Genomic DNA, 19,012 nt, shown 5'->3' on the forward strand with positions numbered 1-19,012 from the left:
CCTAGAGGTGGTGAAGAAGGGGGAGACCGCCAGCTGGGTTGAGGGGAACTGCATTTCCCCTCCTTGGCTTGGCCTTTACTCCTCTCCGAAGACAGCTGTAGCGGTGGTCAAGACGGCCACCCTAAAGAGGAAGATCGGACAAGAATGTGCAGGAGTGTAGAAGAAGAGGACAGCTTGATGACCGAGCTAAGCAGCAACAACAATTAAATACAAGGTACCCCGGAATTAAAATAATTAAGAACTTTTAAGAAAGATTTTTAAAGTGGCAGCAGAGAAGAGGAAAAAAAAGGGAAATTTGATAGCTGAAAGTGGCTTTGAACTATAAAAGAGAAGCCTGAAGAAGATATTTGCTTAAAACGATTTTGACACTAAATAGGCAAACTTAAAGCTGAACTTGAATGTGTCAAAAAATAAAGAATTTTGAAACTTAAAAGCCATCAAAGAGAAGAAAAGGTGGAAGAAAAAGGGTGGAACTTGGACATAGCAGAGAGTGCCACTTGATGGTAAAAGGAATTAATTGTGAAGATTTAAAAGATCTTTAAAGGATACAAAGTAAGTGAAATCTTGCTACAATAAGATAGAGCCCCCAGAAAGTGAAAGTGGAGCATTGAACTTTGAAATAAAGAAAGAAGGAAGAATAAACTATTCTGGGATTATTTGGCAACTTTTGAATTTTTGGATATTGGCTTCCTAGATGAACTAATTAAATTAACTATGGGAAATAATTTTCAGACTGTGGTTTCTTTAAAGTACTGGTTAGAAGTGTTTAAAGATGGCAGAACTTTTTCTGGAACTGAAAATGGAATTAAAAAACATGAAAGAAAAGTTGCAAGAGAAAGGGGAATCATTTGGCTATGCTCTACAATTTTTAGAATTGGCGGTTTTACAGTATGAAGAGGAATGCCAGAAGAAGAAGAAGAGCTGAATAAAGAAGAGGCCATCTTTAACAAACAAATGGAACAACGAGGGTTGAAGTGAAAAGGGGGGGAAAGGGAAATAAGAATTGGAGACTAGAGGAGGTAGAGTTTGAAAAATAAACAAAATATAAGGAAGAAGCAGAAAAGAGGACCACAGAAGGAAGCTTTAAAGTGGGAGAGGGACAAAAATTGGAGTGAGAAAAGGAAGGGGAAAATAAAGGGAAAAAGAAATCACAAGAAACAGAATCAGAAAGTAAAGAAACATGGGGACTGAACAAAAATAAAAAGAAACTGTTTATTTAAAAGACACAGAGACAATGGTTAGAAGAAAAAAAAGTAAAGAGGATTCTGCAAGGTGACAAGGGACAGTATAAATATATTAGAAACAATAAACAATGTAGAAAATAGACAAATATATGTTATCAAAGTAGAATATTGAACCTAGTACTGTTTACTAATAGAATGCTTGCTAATTAAAAATAGAGATAAATGGAATAAAGGTGAAAGAAAGAAAAAAATATGAGAAATTTACTAGTTAACATATGGAATTTGATTGAAATGAATTATGAGGATTATTATAAAAAGATTATAAGGTGAAAGAGGTATGAAAATATATTCAAGGATTTACAAAATAGAAATGAAATTTGAGAATGGTTGTAATGAAATCAATATCAGTTTCTAGGATGAAGTTGAATAAATTATTTTTTTCTTTCTTTTCTTTGGAACTTAAAGTGTATTGGAGGTAATTTAAGGGGAAAGTACCATGCAGAATCTGACTGAAAAGTGATATAGATTATAATATAGCTATTTGGATTTGAATGTTATAAACGCTTAAGGGGACAATTTAAAAAATTGAATGTTTAACGGGATTTGAAAGAGAACTAATTACAAGATATGAGGGGAACACACTCTAATTGGCAACTATAGAGGAAATGAGGAGGAAATGAGGAGGAAATGAGGAGGGGGAAACGAGGAATTTTTTTGGAAATGATGAAATTAAAATATGTGATGAAATTGTAAACAGGACAGATGAAAATATAAATATTATGAAAATATGAAAATCTTGTAAGAGAAAGGAAGTAGAGTAAAAAGTGAATGGGAAAGCTATAAAATAAGCCTGAGGGGAGTATTTGAGAAAAATTAATAGAGAATATACAAAGTATTGGTAAGATACGAAATCAAATATGAAAGATGAATATGTAATTGAGATTATATCTGTATGGAGATGTGAAAACTGGAACTATGCTGTTCACTAAAAAAAGATACTTTACTTTTGTTTTGTGAAAACTCAAATAAAATTTTATTAAAAAAAAAAAAGACTTGTGGACTTCAACTCCCAGAATTCTCCATGCAGCATAGCTGGCTGAGGAATTCTGGGAGTTGAAGTCCACAAGTCTTAAAGTCGCCAAGTTTGAGGACCCTTAGAATAGAATATAGTACAATACAAATAGAATGTCTTATGAAAATAGCAACAAGAAGTGGGCTACTTATCTTTTTAAAGGATTATTAGGTAAGAAAGCTTTTGCCTCTTGTCAACCATCTTACAAATTTATATGAGCTTTTTAGAAATTCCTGATACAAAATAAAAATCCTATTTGCCTTATTTCAGCAATTTATTACCTTCTAAATGTGGAGAACAGAAAACATGTTCTCAGTAAATGTATTTTATGGATTATTTTGCATAATAGCTATAAATTAAATGATTTATCTCCGGGTAGTCTACTCTCACCTAATATATTAACTTTTTCCTTTGGAATGAGCTGATCTGAACATTCTAATCTTACATTTCTGAACATGTGTCTTTCAAAACAGGAGGTGGTTATGGAAATAGCCAAACTACACCTAGGATGCTTGGATTGGTCCATTTGGGAGAAAACAAAATATTTTCAAAATAAAACCCATTGTTTTTGTGCATATCTGATGTACATTTTTAAATTCAAGTCAAATTCTTATGCCACAGTTTTATTTGCATTTTATAGAGAACTGTCCTTCAAAAATATGAGTTTATTTCAAATGATACTGTCTTCAAGTTCTGGTTTATATTTCTGAAGTCCAGGGCAGGGTCAGCCATATATTTTCCAGTATTATGCTTTTTTGTCAATCTCATATTTTGTCAATATTTAATAACCAAAATCAAGAGTGGTGTGATAACCTAGTCGTGAAGATGCTCATCTCCTACTTGGAAGGTTGAGAGTTCAATGCTAGGTATCAGTAAGTGTTTCTCTTCTAGGACATAAAGAAACTCTGCTGTGAACTCTGTGTGACATCATAAAGAGCATCCATCTATTAAATGCTCAGCTCCATCTATTCACCCCAACTCTTCCCCAAATTAAGGCATTATAGGGTCGTAAAAAGAGAGCTAAATACACATTTTTTTCTACTATATAGAAAAGAATTATTTTGAAATATTTATTAAAGTATATTTGATATATTGTCTGTCTTGGTAACTACTGCATTTTTTTTGTTCTAAGATGTGTACAATCTCTGCATTGACAACTGCATTAATGAAATCGAAACTGAAAATGGAGATGGACTGTTGAGGGCAAAATCTTGAAAGTACACTGATATATTTAAAAATGGGTTGAAAAGCACAACTATATAAGTAATTTAAAGACTATGAGATGTATTTTAAATCCTGTAATCAACGGATATTACAACCTTTTGTTCAGTTAAGAATAACCTGATTAATGAGGTTTTTTTAATCTAGCACAGTGCTTTTAAAGTAGGCCTTATTGAAATCCTTTCAATTTCAAAATGAATTCTACAAAACTTTAAATTGTTCCTTGATGTATGTAGATTGAATACATGCTGGTGACTCTCGTGTTATCTGCTTCTGTATTACTATTGTGTCTCCTCATAATCATCTATTTAAATAGTCAGATAAATAGATCTTCTTGAGACAACTTTGGAAAAGTCTTTGTGCATCTTTAATAGAGGCTGACTTTTGACTGTATAACAAGCTTTTCTACAATTGATAATCTCTTTTATTTATTTTTGTTTATCTTTAACCTTGAAATAATTACATGGAGCTACCGAGCACAGATTGTTTTCCTTGTCTTATTACTTTGTCTCTCTCTGTGTTTGGTATTCAGAGGTACTGAATTAGTTTCAAGGCCATTCACTCCCTAGAAGAAGGAAAAATAATAGTTTAGTTTTGGCTCTTTTCCTCAGATTAAGGGATGATTCTAAGGATTTTCTGGCTATTTAAACTTTTTTGGTTGCATTCTTCAGCACAAGACATACATATATGGAAGGTTTAGATCAGGGGTGTTAAACTCGTGTCATAACGGCAATGTCTGTGATGTATCAGGACTTTTCCCCCTTTTGCTAAACTGGGCAGGGGTGGGGCCTGCACATCATGCATCTGGCCCATGGGCCTTGAGTTTGACACCCCTGATTTAGATCCGCCTCTCTGTAGCATATATAAGAAACGGATTTTGTCAGAATTTCCACCATTAAAACATCACAAGGTAATTATTCACATGCTACAGCAAAAGCATATAAGAAATGAAAACGAATGGTTGAAGTACATAGATGGCCACTGGCAAAGCTTACGTTGGTATCATGTGGAAATACATGTGGAGAGATATGTGTTGATAAGCCTTTATAAATTCTACAGATTTTGCAGCATCAAGTAGTAGACTGAAATGGTCAAATTCTGCAATGTACTACTTATTACTGCCCAATATCCTCCTTTTCCTCCTCCTCCCCACTTGTGGTAAACTAGTCTGGTATTCAACAGTATTCTCCTATCATGTTTCTAGAACTTTTATATCTATGTATGCAAAGCTGAGATGCAACATCTTTGTTACTTTTTATATAGCTGAAGAGAGAGGTAAAATATCCTTTCATTTTTGCCATTGTTCTCTGATTCTTCGATATTGCTCAGTTAAAACTATGACTTGTTTAAATCTGCTGATCATTAATACCAAGGTATATTAATACTGGCAGAAATTTATTTCTTATCTAGATAAGAGGTGCACATTCTGAGCTCAGGTGCAAAATTTGAATTTGAATGAATTTTTAATTTTATTCAAATGTTAACAAATTTGTTAACTCTACAAATGAAAAATCAGAAAAAAAGATTCCTGACATAAGTCTTGCAAGAGTTTCTAGAGTAATGATTTTGAGTCTTTTGAAGACATTAATCATCTTTGGAACAACACCTTCTTGAAGCATATGGGTAGATCAAAACTGTAATACTCTGAATCATTCTCTGGTTGTACCAGATTAGTAATATTGGTAGCTTACTTCCTGTCAGTATCTTCCAGCATAACATTTCCTATAGCTATATCTGCTACAGCAGAAAATATTTTATTTTCTGATGGGTTGAAGCAGTGGTATTGCCCCCTTTTATCTATGAAGGAAAAATAAATTGGAAAACATTTATTAAAGCTGTATTTTATTACATTCCTGAATTTTTTTCGGTCACTGATTGCCACAAAGTCTATGGAATCATTCTGTTCGAATCAGGAAAGATAGTATATAAGCTAAGATTAAGGCCTAAGAGCATATTCCTGGGTCCATCTTTGTTAGAGGAACTAGAGTAACTGTAGTGGAGTTGTGGCAACATTTGGTGGACAAGAACTACACTCGGCATGGATGGAGTCATATATATGGGTGGTGTAGAGATTTCAGGAAAAGATTGAAAAGGCCTTGATTCCCCCAAATGCTTCTCCCATGTAATATCATATTATTTAATCAGCACATTTGGTAGACACTTAAACAGTGGCAAAACTAGTTAAAATGACTTTGCGTTTTTATAAAACCATCAAAGTTTGCAAAGATGAAAGACATAGATAATTAGGTGACCTGTTCTGCATGGTGACTAAGAATTCCTATCTTCAATTCTAGTTGGTTTGCTAATTTCAACTTTTCCTGTCCACAATATTACTTGTAATAGCCACCATTCATCCAAATTACTGTGGTAAGATTTTTGTGGAGATGTCCTGCAATTATCCACTTAGCATACAGATGGAAGAGTAATGCTATAGTACACCTATTTCTACAGTCTTCATTGATTGCTTATTTGTTTTTATACTATTGATCTCATCTTTGTTTTCATCCTTTTCAACTTATGCATGCTGTTCTTTCTCTACTACAAAATTTAAGAAGACTTGTGGTATAAACTGGAATGTTGGAATAATTTGAAATCAGATTAATCAGATCTTAATATTGTGATGGCCATGAAACAGCTTTCACATAATTTATTATCTGGAATCTTTCCAGTGCTTGCACCCTACTGGGTCCTTATAATTTTGGACTTTAGGGCAGAAAATTGATCATTGATCTGACAGCCTTTTCTAATTAATTGTTTCAGGTGGATTCTCTTTCTGATTCATTAATGAATGCCATTTATTACAGGATGATGTGATGATGCCCCAGAGAATAAGGCTGCAATGGGAAGCTAATATTAAGTATCCAAGGAGTGTGAGTATTTTCATTTTGTTGTTAGTAAAATGTGTAATGAGTTGTAACATAAAAGTTTGGAAATCTCTAACGTTGTATTGGAATGTAGTTGTAAGTGACAGAAGTCCCTATTGCCATTGTCAAGCAAGAAGTACTTGTAGTAATAGTGTACAAATTGTACCTGGTGAATGCATGGCTGAAATACTTCAGGTTTGAAGTACGCTTCAATATAGTAAAATTAACTGGAACTTTACCCTAGAGTAAACTGGATGTAGAAAAAGAAAACAATAACAGTTCAGATTTAAGATTGTTACAGATTGTAATAGAGCAACATGTGATATAGCTGTAAAAAGTTTTACTGCTCTGAGGGCTCTAGTGGATTACTTAAATAACTGGAGGGTTGATGACATTCAAACTGCCAAATTTTTAAATGATAGAATCCTTAAATTAAAATAGAACAATTATCAGAATTGCAGTGCTAAAAACAGATAAATGAATTTAGATGAAATTATAACCATTTTGGTTTGGGTAGATGTTATTCTGCATGTGTGTGTATTTAATTTTAAAACACACACTGCAAAGTCAGGTGTTCTTAGTACACTTGTAAGTTCATTAATATTGTTTACTTAGGTTGAGAAGTTTGGGCATTCTTGTGATAGGGAAGTAAAAGCAGGATAAGGAAAAAATAAAACAAACCTTTTTTTGTGAAAGAGTACATTGTGGTCCCACTCAGATATGTATGGCAGGTTGCAGAAACGTAAAACTTTTTACAGTTATCCCAGAGAAAATTTGACAAAATAACTGCTAAAACATGTAGCCACTACAGATGGATTCCTTTTAATAAGCAGTATCATAATAGGCCATCTAAAACTTAATTATTTTACTACTAATCTCATTCTGCTGCAGCTTTCAGGCAGTTATTTTTTATTTTTTATTTTTATTTATTTGATTTGTCAATCGCTTACAAGATAATAGGTATAAGTATAAACATGAGTAAGAATACAGGAAATAGGTACAAATAAATGGGGACAATAGGACAGGGACGGGAGGCACGATGGTGCACTTATGCATGCCTATTAGGAATTGGGTGAGGTCAATAGTGGATAGTTTGAGGCTGAAGGAGTGGGGGTTTGAGGATGTAACAGCAGAGTCAGGTAGTGCATTCCAGGCATTGACCACTCTGTTGCTGAAATCATACTTTCTGCAATTAAGTTTGGAGCGGTTAACATTGAGTTTGTATCTGTTGTGTGCTCTTGTATTGTTGCAGTTGAAGCTGAAGTAGTCATTGACTGGTAGGACATTGTAGCAGATAATTTTGTGTACTACACTTAAGTCCAACCATAGGCAGTGTAGTTCAAGATTGTTCAAGCCCAAAATTTCAAGCCTGGTGATATAGAATACTCTGTTGCGAGCAGAGGAATGTAGTACTCTTCTCGTGAAATACTTCTGGACTTGCTCAATTGTATTAATGTCTGATATACAGTGCGGATTTCAGACAGATGAGCTGTATTGGAGTATTGGTCTAGCAAAGGTTTTGAATGCCCTAGTTAGCAATTCAATATTTCCAGAGGAGAAGCTTCGTAAGATTACATTTACAACTCTTAATGCCTTTTTGGCAATGCTGTTACAGTGAGCTCTAGTGCTTAGATCATTGGATATGAGTACTCCGAGATCCCTGACAGAGTGAGGGTCATCAACGAGGTCATATCCGCCTAGTTTGTATTTGGTGAATTGATTTTTTTTACCAATGTGTAGGACAGAGCATTTGTTGGTCGAGATTTGGAGTTACCAAATGTTTGACTATTCAGACATTTAATCAAGGTCACTTTGAAAAACAGTAGCATTGTTGTTGGTGTTGAATAGCTTTACATCATCCGCGAAGATGATGGAGTTGCTAATGAGGTGATCGCAAAGGTCATTTATATAGAGTATAAAGAGTGTGGGTCCTAAAACTCTGCCTTGGAGGACACCACTGTTGACTGGAGCAGGGTTTGATATAGCACTCCCTATTTTTACTATTCGTTGCCTGTTTGACAGGAATGCAGTAATCCACTTATGAAGGGATCCGGAAATGCTGTAAGAGTTTAGTTTTAACAGTAGTTTCTCATTTACTACTGAATCAAAGGCTTTGCAGAAGTCTATGTAAATTGCATCTATTGCTTTACCCTGGTCAAGTAGAATAGTCCATATGTTTTTGCAGTGTAGGAGTTGTAGGTTGCAGGACATTTTTTTCCTGAAACCAAATTGTTTTGGGAGAGTAGGTTGTTTGACTCTAAGACGAGGGTGATGAATTGGTTAATGATTGATTCCATGACTTTGTATGTGATACAACACAGTGAGATTGGTCTGTAGTTTTCAACCAGGCTGGGGTCACCTTTTTTGAAGATAGGGATGACCATAGCTAAGGACCATAGGTTCGGTAAGGAGCTTGTTTTGAATGATATATCATATATAATGCTTAGGGGTTTTGCTATGGCAAAGGAGAGCTTTTTTAAGAAATATGCACAACATAATCCATTGGGGCCAATAGATAGGGATGGCTTTAGGTTTCATAGTGCCTTTTCTACATTATCTTCTGTAAAGTCAATATGTAGTGATCATTGCATTTAGTTGTGGAATGACTAGGAAATGTGGGGCATGAGCCATTGCTGTTTACAAAGACTGAACTGAAGAATGTGCTGAAGAGGTTGGCCTTAACAGCTTTGTCTCTGCAGTCTTTCCCATTTGGTCCCTTTAGAGGTGGGATGGTTCTTGAGTCTTTTAAGTTTGGAGTTTACAAAATTGTAGAAGGCGCGGGTAGATTTTGTACGTAGGAGGTTTTCCTCCTGCTTACAGTAATTATTTGTGCATTCTGCCTTTATCTGTTGGCATAAGGTGTTGTATCGGTTTTTAAAGTTTGCTACATAGCTAGTTTTGTTTTTATGCCATAGTGATTTTTTTTAATTAAAGTTTCCTTATTGTTATGGGTAATTTGTTTTTGTTTTTTTTAGGGGTTACTAATGGTACATATAGTTTAATGACTCTTTCAAGTTCAAGTAAGAATGCATTATAATGATCTTCTGTAGTATTACAGTTAGAGAACAGAAAGTGCCAATCAAGAGATGACAGATCAGCATCTATGAGGTAATAGTTGGCTTTTTTGAAATTGTATTTTGGAGATTCATCATTGTGATCTTCTTTGTGAGGGCGTAAAATGAGACAAAAGTCAATCATACTGTGGTCATTGTTTGAAAAAGGTTCTTGTATTTTAGATTAGATTAGATTAGATAAATTTATTGTCCTTGTACTCACAAACCTGAGAACAACGAAATAAGGTGCTCTTTCACAACATACAACTGAACAACACCAAAAGACATATACAAATAACAATGTAAAACAAATTAAAACAAATAACAGTTAAAAACTGTACAACCAGGATATATATATGTTAAGACCACCAGATTCATAACTCTGCATTTAACCTGATCACAGCACTTGGGTAAAAGCTACGTTTAAATCTACTTGTCCTGGCTTTCAGCACTCTATATCTTTATTTGTAGGCTATAAATTGAGTTTGAGTTGTTGTTTAATTTGTTTAAGTTGCAAGTATGCAAAGTTGTCTTTTGAAGTGAATGAGCTTTCTTACAAAGATGTAGGAATAGATTTGTGATGTGAGAAAATATTTTATTGTGATCACTTCTCATTTTCAATTTCATACATTCACAATATATTCTGACTAAAAATGTTTGGCACTTGTTTTCCACATGTGTCATATCATTTGAAAAAGAAAGGTAGCAAAATAAAAAGTATTTGGGGAGGCTGAAAGAGGATAAGGTCAGATGAATAATGTTCTTTTTCTTTGAACCAGAATGAAAACAAAAGAAACAAACTGTTAGAGTGTAATTTTTAGACCTTAATTTGTATCACAACATTGTCATGCCTAACTTGGCAGGCATCATATTCAAAGAAATCCAGCATTGACTGTTCTAAAAGGAGTTGAATGTGTGTATATGAGCTCATATTTTGCCAGGTCTCATTTCACTTGTCTGAACATGTTGCATAGTAGGCAGATGATAGAAAAAGATGGAATTGAACAAATACGTGGTTTGCTTATGTCTTGCAGGTATCCACAATTGTGGCAGTTGCTATATTAGTTTGTGCATGCTTGACCTGGAGAGACAGTCCTTTGTATGCATTTGCTTTCTTCTAAGAAGTATTGTGTTTGTCGTTGCCCTGTTTGTTGCCCAATTCTCAGTGCTATCCGCTTTTAGATAACAAGGGTGGTATGGGCATATATGCAATGAAAGTATGTTTCCATCTTGACTTGTTTGGATTGTAAAACAAAAAGGCATTCCTACAATTTTCCTATCATTGTTTCTTATCTGGCAAATCCAAAGAATTGTCAAATTTAGTTTCTTCATTTGGAGGCAACATTACAGTGGCCTCAAAATCAATTAAAAGTTTTACAGTAAAGCTTTGTTTTATGTGCAATGTTATATGGTAAGCAAAAACATTTTTCTTTTGATGTCTGTTTTTGTTACCTTCTTTATTTGCTTTGTTTCCATAGTGGATAATGAAGGATGAGTAAGTTGCCTTATAGACAAACAGCTATCTTAGTGCTATTAATGAAGTAGACATGTACCATCTTGTTCAAGTTTCAGGAGATAGTTTCATCTTCTGCAGCCTGAGAATGTGAGCAAGATGCTTATAATGGTTTATTCTTGATCCAAGTTAATTTAGGTTATCTGCAGGGTCTTGGCTCTCTGGGTCTAAGGAGTGGTCAAGACATCATTATATCACAGAGTGGTTTTCGCTATTAAAGGTAGCATTAGTATACTCCCAGGAAGGGGATATTCCAGAATTCAAAAGCTTGTGATTATGGTGAATATCTGACTTTTGTGAGGTAAATGAGAAGATCACAACAATCCAACCATAGATATTCTGCGACATACCAGTTTTCTTAAAAATATCTCAGTCTTGCTTCTAGCCTTATTAATTGTCTTGATTGTTCTGATGGATAACCTGTTTGGAGAGAATCTATTACTCTTACCTGGTCAATCAACAGTTTCTAATATCAGTTATTCCCAGTTAAATATGCTTACTGGGAACATTAACTTCAGTAATTTCATTTTTGCATTCTCAGTAAATCCAGAAAATAACACCTTGGAGCTGCCACCAAATCCTGTATTGTTTTCAATGTTATTTATATTAAAGCTAGAAAGCAAACAGGGAAAGAAGTTAGAGGTTGGACAAAGAAGTTCTTTGATAGACTTGCAAGATTGATGTTAGCCTTTCGAGGTAGACTAGATTAGGAAAGCAAAATCATGTAGGCCAATAAAAGTTTTATTATAAAGACATATAATAATGCTCCAACTATAAAAAAAACCCACTATTTTATTCAATTGTAGTCTTGGTTGTAATTCCCTCAAGGTCATTCTTTCTGCCTATTAAAAAGGCTAAAGTTCAAAGTGACTGGAGGCTTTTAAGAGATTCTGAAAATAGCCAAAAAAAAGTGTCTTGGGATATTTTAGAAATAATGGGAAATACAATGGGCATATAATTCATTGCTAGGAAAAAAAATGTGATTTGGTAGTGGATAGTGGTGAGGAGGCAGAATAGTTTAATTTTTAATCTGCATCTATCTTCTCATGGAAGGGAAATGGAGCCCTAGCTTGTCATTATTATGGCACTAGGGGGTGGGGGAGGAAACAGTAGTTTAGGGAAGACAAGAAGATAAGTATATAGCTAATTAATGCATATCCGAGTATCCTGAAATAGATGAGTTATGTTCTTAGACACTGAAGGAATTAGTGGAGGTGACCACAGAACTGCTTTTAATAATAGATGAAGACTCTTAGAGGACTGGTGAGGTAGTTGAAGAATGAGATCTGCAGATTACTTCCTCATTTTCAAAATGGGGAACAAGGAGAAAAAACTGTAGATTTGTCAGTTTAAAATCTATGCTTTTTCTCATTTATTTATAAATCATATTTAGCTGATGCTTGAAAGTGACTCTGGTGATCTATAGCACTTAATTGAAAACATTATAAATACATGAAAATAGTCAAACTTAAAATGGTCATATTCTTTGAACAGATGATCTAGCAATACTTGGTTGTGCCCACAGCGTTAACATGAGCCAAAATGGGATTGTCACAAAAAAGTTTGCAAGACTAAGCTTATATTCATAAGAGTTACTTGGGCATGTCATAGAATATGATAGGATGAGGTCTTTGCCAGTTTATTTGGCAAAGATCTGGCCGGGTGGTCATGTGCATACTTGAAAAAAATGGTAAATATGGGATAGATGATATTATTGTTCAAAGGATACGTGATTAGTTGACTGAATAAACTATATTCAAAGAGTGCTCATTATTGGATCTGCTTAGCTTGGTGGGAAGTAAAATGTAGAATGCCAAAGGGATCTGTCTTGGCTCTTTGCTGTTCAACATTTTTTGTCAGTATGAATGAAGAGGTTAAAGCATACAGCGCTCAGAAAGTTTGCACTGAGAAGTGATACTTTAGATAAGAGAGAAGATTAAAAAATATCTGGGCTCTATAAGCTGAAATGATAGAATGGAACTTAACGCTGAGAAATGAAACTACATTGAATAAGGTTATGAGATGCAAACCTAGGATGGCTGAGATCTGATATATTTTATATATCAGAAGACCTCAAAACATTCAGCCACGTTCACTTACTGTGTATGTTCAAGGTAAAGAAGGTGAAGTAGAATTGATTACTTCCAAAGGAGATATTGGCTAACAGGTGTAGAAATGTTCCATATTATGCTGCCATATTCTTTCCATCATTGAACTTTCACATAGATTATTTATTTAAAAATATATTTTGTGCATATTAATCTATGTGAAAGTTTAATGATAGTTTCAATAATTTTTAAAATCATTTTACTTCAGATAAATATTCTTAAAATCTGCTAAATTCAAGGAGTTAGAAAAACAGAAAGACTACTAACTGTATTATGCTTTTATATAATATTCTGCTTTCTTTTCGGAATGATAAGGTTCTGAGAAAGTTACACTAACAACATAAAATAAAGTGGTTTCTAGAAATCAGGAAGCATTACATTCTGAATAGATTTTTCATCCTAAATGTTTAAGGTTGCATTAGATTTCAAGAAATGTCCTGTTGGTTAATGTGATTCTTGTTCTATCGCCAGATAAAACAGACTCGAAGACCGGAGTTGAATTCAGCTCTTTATTAGCATTCTGTAACTTCAACTAAAGTCGAGCCGCGGCAGACCTTTTTATAGCGTCTGCTTGCGCCTCGCAACCAATGGCAGTTATTCAAACTTCCCGCCGCTTAGGCGGCCAATCCGAAACTGTCATTTTTAACCAATCATTAAGCTATGTTAACTACCCAATAAGAATGCGGTATTTGAAGTATATGCATAAGTACACTACACCCCTCCCCTCTTGGTTCGCTCCAACATTACGTGACATAGTCACGCAAGTAGGCGGGGCTTTTGTGAGTTCTTGTTGACCTGTGCAGTTCAGTCTCTGCGTTGGTCTCTGCCGGTTCGGTCAGGCCCGCTGTCTTCTCTGCTCTTCTCCTTGGAACCGCCTGGAAGGGTACCTCAGCCATGCCGCTCCTGCCATGCCTTGTTGGGTTGATTGGATGTTCCTCGCTGTTCCTCGGCAATGTGTGCGGGCAGGTAGAGCTGGCTTGGCTGTTTCTCCCTGGGAATCCTTCAGCTCTCTTTTTTCGACTTCATCTAAGTATAAGTAGTTTTTATTTATTTCTGGGTTTTCTGCTTCTGGTTGGTGATTTGTTACTGGAGGTTTTTCATATTCTTTATTATTTAAATGTTCTCCCCCGCTTTTTTATTAAGTTCTGGTGGTGTTTGGGGAATTGTTTGTTCCGTGTTGCGGGAAGCATTGGTGTTGCGTTCGATGTATCGTGACCGTAATTGATCAATGTGACTTTTCCATGATCTGCTGTCAGTTACTAGTCGATATGATTGGGGACCTGTAATTTGTATGATTGTTGCCGGTAGCCACAATGGCTCTCCGGTAAGGTTTTTTGCATAGACCAGGTTGCCTGGCAAAAAGGAGTGGTACTTACTGGAAGAGTCTGGTGGTTTTTCGGGGTTGTAAGTGGGGTGTAGTCTGTCCAGATAGGAGCGCAACTTTCTGCCCATTAACAGTTCAGCTGGGCTCTTGTTTGTCACTGTGCACGGCATTATGTGTTGGATGGTGAGCATGGTGTTGATTTTTTCTTGCATGTCATTTCCTTCAAGTTTTTCTAGTGCTTCTTTTGTGTAATGAACCATGCGTTCCACCCTTCCATTTGCCACCGGATGAGCCGGCGCTGTCAGAGCATGTCTGATTCCATGTTCTTCGAGGAATTGCTCAAAAGCCAATGCTGTAAACTGTGGCCCATTGTCCGATACTACTACATCTGGTAGGCCGTGGGTGGCGAAAAGTCTCTTTAGTTGTTTGGTGACGGCTTCCGTTGTTGTTGAACTCATGATGCTGACTTCTAACCAGTTGGAGTAGGCATCCACAGTAATTAAATAAGTATATCCTTTTGTGGGTCTGGCAAAGTCTATGTGGATCCTTGACCAGGGGCCTATGGGTGTCTCCCAGTCAAGGACCGGTGCCAAGGGGGGAGTGGGTCTGGATGACTGGCATTTGTTGCATGTTTTGACCCAGGTTTCAACGTCTTTATCTATTCCTGGCCACCAGACGTAGCTTCTGTCCAGGGACTTCATCTTTACCATGCCCAGGTATCCTTCATGCAACATGTTTAGTATGTCTTCTTGTAGTTTTTTTGGAACTACTACTCGATCTCCCCACAATATACATCCTTTCTCAATTGACAATTCAGTTTGCCGGTTTTTAAATGGTTTAAAAGTCTCAGTTTTTTCGTTTTCCGGCCAGCCCTGTCCTACCCAGTTCAGTATTTGGGGCATCGGTGCATCTTTTGCTGTTTCCCTTGCTATATCCGATGTGGTGAGGGGCCAATTGGGAACTGTTTCCATTTGAATGGTATGCATGGTGGGAGCTGGGTCGTCGTCATGACCTGGTAGTGGTGAGTGGCTTAATGCATCTGCGTGGGGTATTGCTTTTCCTGGTTGATAAATGAGCTTGTAACTGTAGGCTGCGAGAAATTCCGACCATCTTGTCATTCTTGGTGATAGGAAGTTGGGGGTTGCATTGTCTCCGGCCAGGATTCCCAGTAGTGGTTTGTGGTCAGTGATTAAGGAAAATGTCCTGCTGTATAGGTATTTGTGGAAGCGTTTCACCCCCGAGATGGCTGCCAAGGCTTCCCTATCCAGTTGGCTGTAGTTCCTTTCGATTTTGTTTAATGTTTTGGAATAAAAGGCGATCGGTGCTTCTCTGCCATCTGGTAGTGTGTGGCTGAGTATTGCACCTATGCCTAAAGGTGAAACATTGCAGGTGGCCGTCAGGGGTAGTGTGTCACTGTATTGGATCAATACAGATTTAGATGTAATTAAGTCCTTGATTCTTTGGAACGCGGCTTCTTCTTGGTGGCCCCATTTCCAGATGGCTTTTTTTATCGAGGAGTCTATGCAGTGGTTCCGCTATTATTGCCTTCTGTGGCAGAAAAACATGATAAAAATTAATGAGTCTCAAAAATGCCTGTAAATCCGTTTTGTTTTTGGGTCTGGGAGCTTCTTTTATTGCTCGTATTTTCTTTTTTGTGGGGTGGATTCCTGCTTCATCAATAAGGTATCCTAGGAACTCGACCTGATTTGTGGCAAGTTGGCATTTTTCTTTTTTGACTTTGAGTCCTGCTTCTCTAAATTTCAACAGAACTGCCCTTAATCGGTCTTTTAGTTGTCTTTTATCTTTGGCAGATATTAGTACATCATTGAAGTAGGGAACCACCCCTTTTAATCCGTGGAGGAGGCGTTCCATTAGGCTTTGGAAAACGCCAGGGGCCACGCTGACACCGAATTGTAATCTGTTGCATTTAAAGGCTCCTCTATGCGTTACGATGGTTTGTGCCTCTGCACAAGTGTTTGTAGTTCTGGCTGTCCCAATAGTGATTGTCTGATGTGTTTCTTCCTTCTTGTTGAGCTGTTGGTTTCTGTGTTCCCAGCTCCAGCGACTTCCAGCTGACTTTTCCTTAATTCTGGGGGGAGGGGGGTACTGCCTCGTCTTTTGGGACTATAGCTCTTTTTGTTTCGGTAGACCCTTGCAATGTGCCCCCGTTTCTCGCAATGCCTGCAGAGAGCATCCAAAAAACGACACTCAGAACGCGGGTGATTTCCCCCACACCCGGCACAGGTTTCACCCACAGGTGAAACTCAGGTTTTCTCCCTCGTCTTTCTCTCCTGTTTCTTTCTGAGTGGAGTCTGTTTACCTCCTCATCTTCTTTGGATTCTGTTGATGATTCAATATCTTCATGGTGAGAGGTTGTGGTAGTATGCTTCTGGCCCCCTTCTGTTTTCTTTTCTCTATTTTGGCTTGGGCTGTTGGTTGTATTCATCTGCTTCATTTTTGCCGTGGAGTTCTTTGCTGCTTCATCTGCAGTCGCTTCGGCGATGGCTTCATTTGCGGTAATGTTGGGACGGTTTAGCAGTTTGCTCTGTAGGGTAGCGTCTCAATCCGAGGACTATACTATCCCTCATGGCTTCATCCATGTTGAGGAATTCGTATGCCCCTCCAATGTCCCTTAACGCTGCCACGAAGTCTCCAATACTTTCACCCTCTTGCTGGTCACGTTTGTAGAATTCATGTCTCCTAATGAGGTTGGACACGATGGGCGTGTAATGGTTCCTCAGCATTCGATTCAGGTCTGGCTATGCCATCTGTTTAACATCATTGGGTCTTGCTAACGCCTTTGCCATTTTGAAGATAGTTGGGCCGCAATGCGTCAGGAACTCAGCTCTCTTCTTTCTCGGTATTTGAAGTATATGCATAAGTACACTACAATTCTGGTATGATTCTTTTGCAAAAAAGTGTTCATGTTTAAAACCCTGTGTAGATTTATCTGCTTTGCTAACTGATGAGGTTTGGAAAAGCAGTCCTGTGTGCTTTTTTAAAGATCTTGAACTAGAACAGTAGCCATTTTAAAAAAATCATAGCGATATAAATAAAAAGGCTTCATTACATTTTATCATTAAAAAAAGAAAAATTTATCAGTGTTGGAAGTCCAGTGCTTATGATGGTTTAGTGCATATTTCCACATAGTTTGCTTGAAACATGCTTAAATTCAGCAGTGTGTTTGCTTTTCATTAAACTGGGCTTTCAGACTTCTTTTTTCTGTTTGGAGTTTCTGCAAAACCACAGTGGATTTTCAAAGCAACTTTTAGTTCAAGTCTGTTCTATATTTTAATGAAACAGTACAAATCTAAACCATTCTCTCTGATACAACTTAGTAATTAAATGTTAAATCCAGTATGGTCTCCACATGCCAATAACCACATCTAACAATGATGCTATTATTGCAGTATTATAAAATGGTTATTCAATAGGTGATCATATTTTATTCACATGTTAAAACCACAATTGAAGGTACTAACAGGATATTTCTCTATGTGTTAAATAGCTAAACATGAGCATTGTAAGATCTTGTTCCAATTTTCTAGCAAAATAATTGCTTTTTATATTATTTGTTCATGGGTTAGGTATCTTTTAAGCCTTTCAATATTGAGAGATTATATTAATATGATGCCAGAGTCTTGAGTTTATCAACACAACTGAAACTTTCATAAGTTTTAATATTAACTCCTTTCCTAGATAGCTGCTCACATATAGAAAATTTAAATACATTTTTGCTAATGCTTCTTTTGGTAGACTTGGATTTTCTTGCATATTTCTGAAATGAAAAAGATAAACACCGATAGATTAACATGAAGAAACTGACTTGTGGATAAATGACATAGGGAAATCGTACTATATTAATTGATGATCAGAAAGAATTTAAAATATCAAGTCTTTGTTAATATAAAGTTTACCTAGTTAGTATGTCTTTCATTTTTCATTTATACCTGGTATTTCAAAAAATTGGGTCATTTTGATAGATGTCAGTGTATCACAAATAACAGAAGGCTATTTACTTTCACATTTTTCAAAATAATTTCTGTTATTTTAAACAAATAAATAAAAACTAACCCAAACTAATTAGCAGTAATCAGGGAAAAAGAAAAAAGAAATAGTATAAAAAAAAAGTTAAGAAAAATAGAAAAGAAAGAAAAAACTAGTGGCTTTTGATATTCTTCACGGCAGTTATTATACAAATACATTTTAATCTCTAAGGCTGCATCTTCTTTCAATTATCTATCCTGTCTAACTGTCAAAATCATAAGTCACAAATTCATTTTTTTTCATTTTTACACAAAATGTCTATAAGAGATTCTAGTCAGCAGTGAATGTAGATAAATGTCTATTTTCTAATCAAAGAAAATAATTTATCAATGTCAGTAAAATCTGTCAACTTCGCCAGCCATTTCTCCATATTGGGTAGTATCAAATATTTCCATTTCTGGTCATATAAAAAAATCTCACTAATTTGATCATATGATGACATAATCTTCAATTGTTCACATTTTGACAGCACAGAAGCAAAATAATTAGCTGCCAGAGTCTCAGAATATAAATGGGGATGTACTTTGCTCCTCTTCTGGGGATTATGACCTCACTAATATTCTCATGTAGATTATTCATATCACTTACTGCTTTGGTGTTCACTATAATGATTGTAAATTAATTTA

The 19,012-nt window shown here is 36.0% G+C and overlaps 1 protein-coding gene across 3 annotated transcripts in view; it reads left to right on the forward strand.

The window, feature by feature from the left end:
- The window catches only part of QTGAL (queuosine-tRNA galactosyltransferase), a 145,592-nt gene that overhangs the window by 16,186 nt on the left and 110,394 nt on the right, over window positions 1-19,012 (forward strand). For 2 of the 3 annotated variants that reach the window (XM_026702126.2, XM_087924757.1), the window contains exon 5: window positions 6,282-6,347. The exons of the other annotated variant lie outside the window; for it this stretch is intronic. In XM_026702126.2, coding sequence (XP_026557911.1) covers window positions 6,282-6,347 — 66 coding nt within the window. The remainder of the gene's footprint in view (window positions 1-6,281; window positions 6,348-19,012) is intronic. 3 annotated transcript variants of the gene reach the window in all.

Source organism: Pseudonaja textilis, chromosome 2, assembly GCF_049901715.1.
Source record: "Pseudonaja textilis isolate UNSWEBS1 chromosome 2, rPseTex1.2, whole genome shotgun sequence".
In the NCBI taxonomy this organism is placed as follows: Eukaryota; Metazoa; Chordata; class Lepidosauria; order Squamata; family Elapidae; genus Pseudonaja; species Pseudonaja textilis.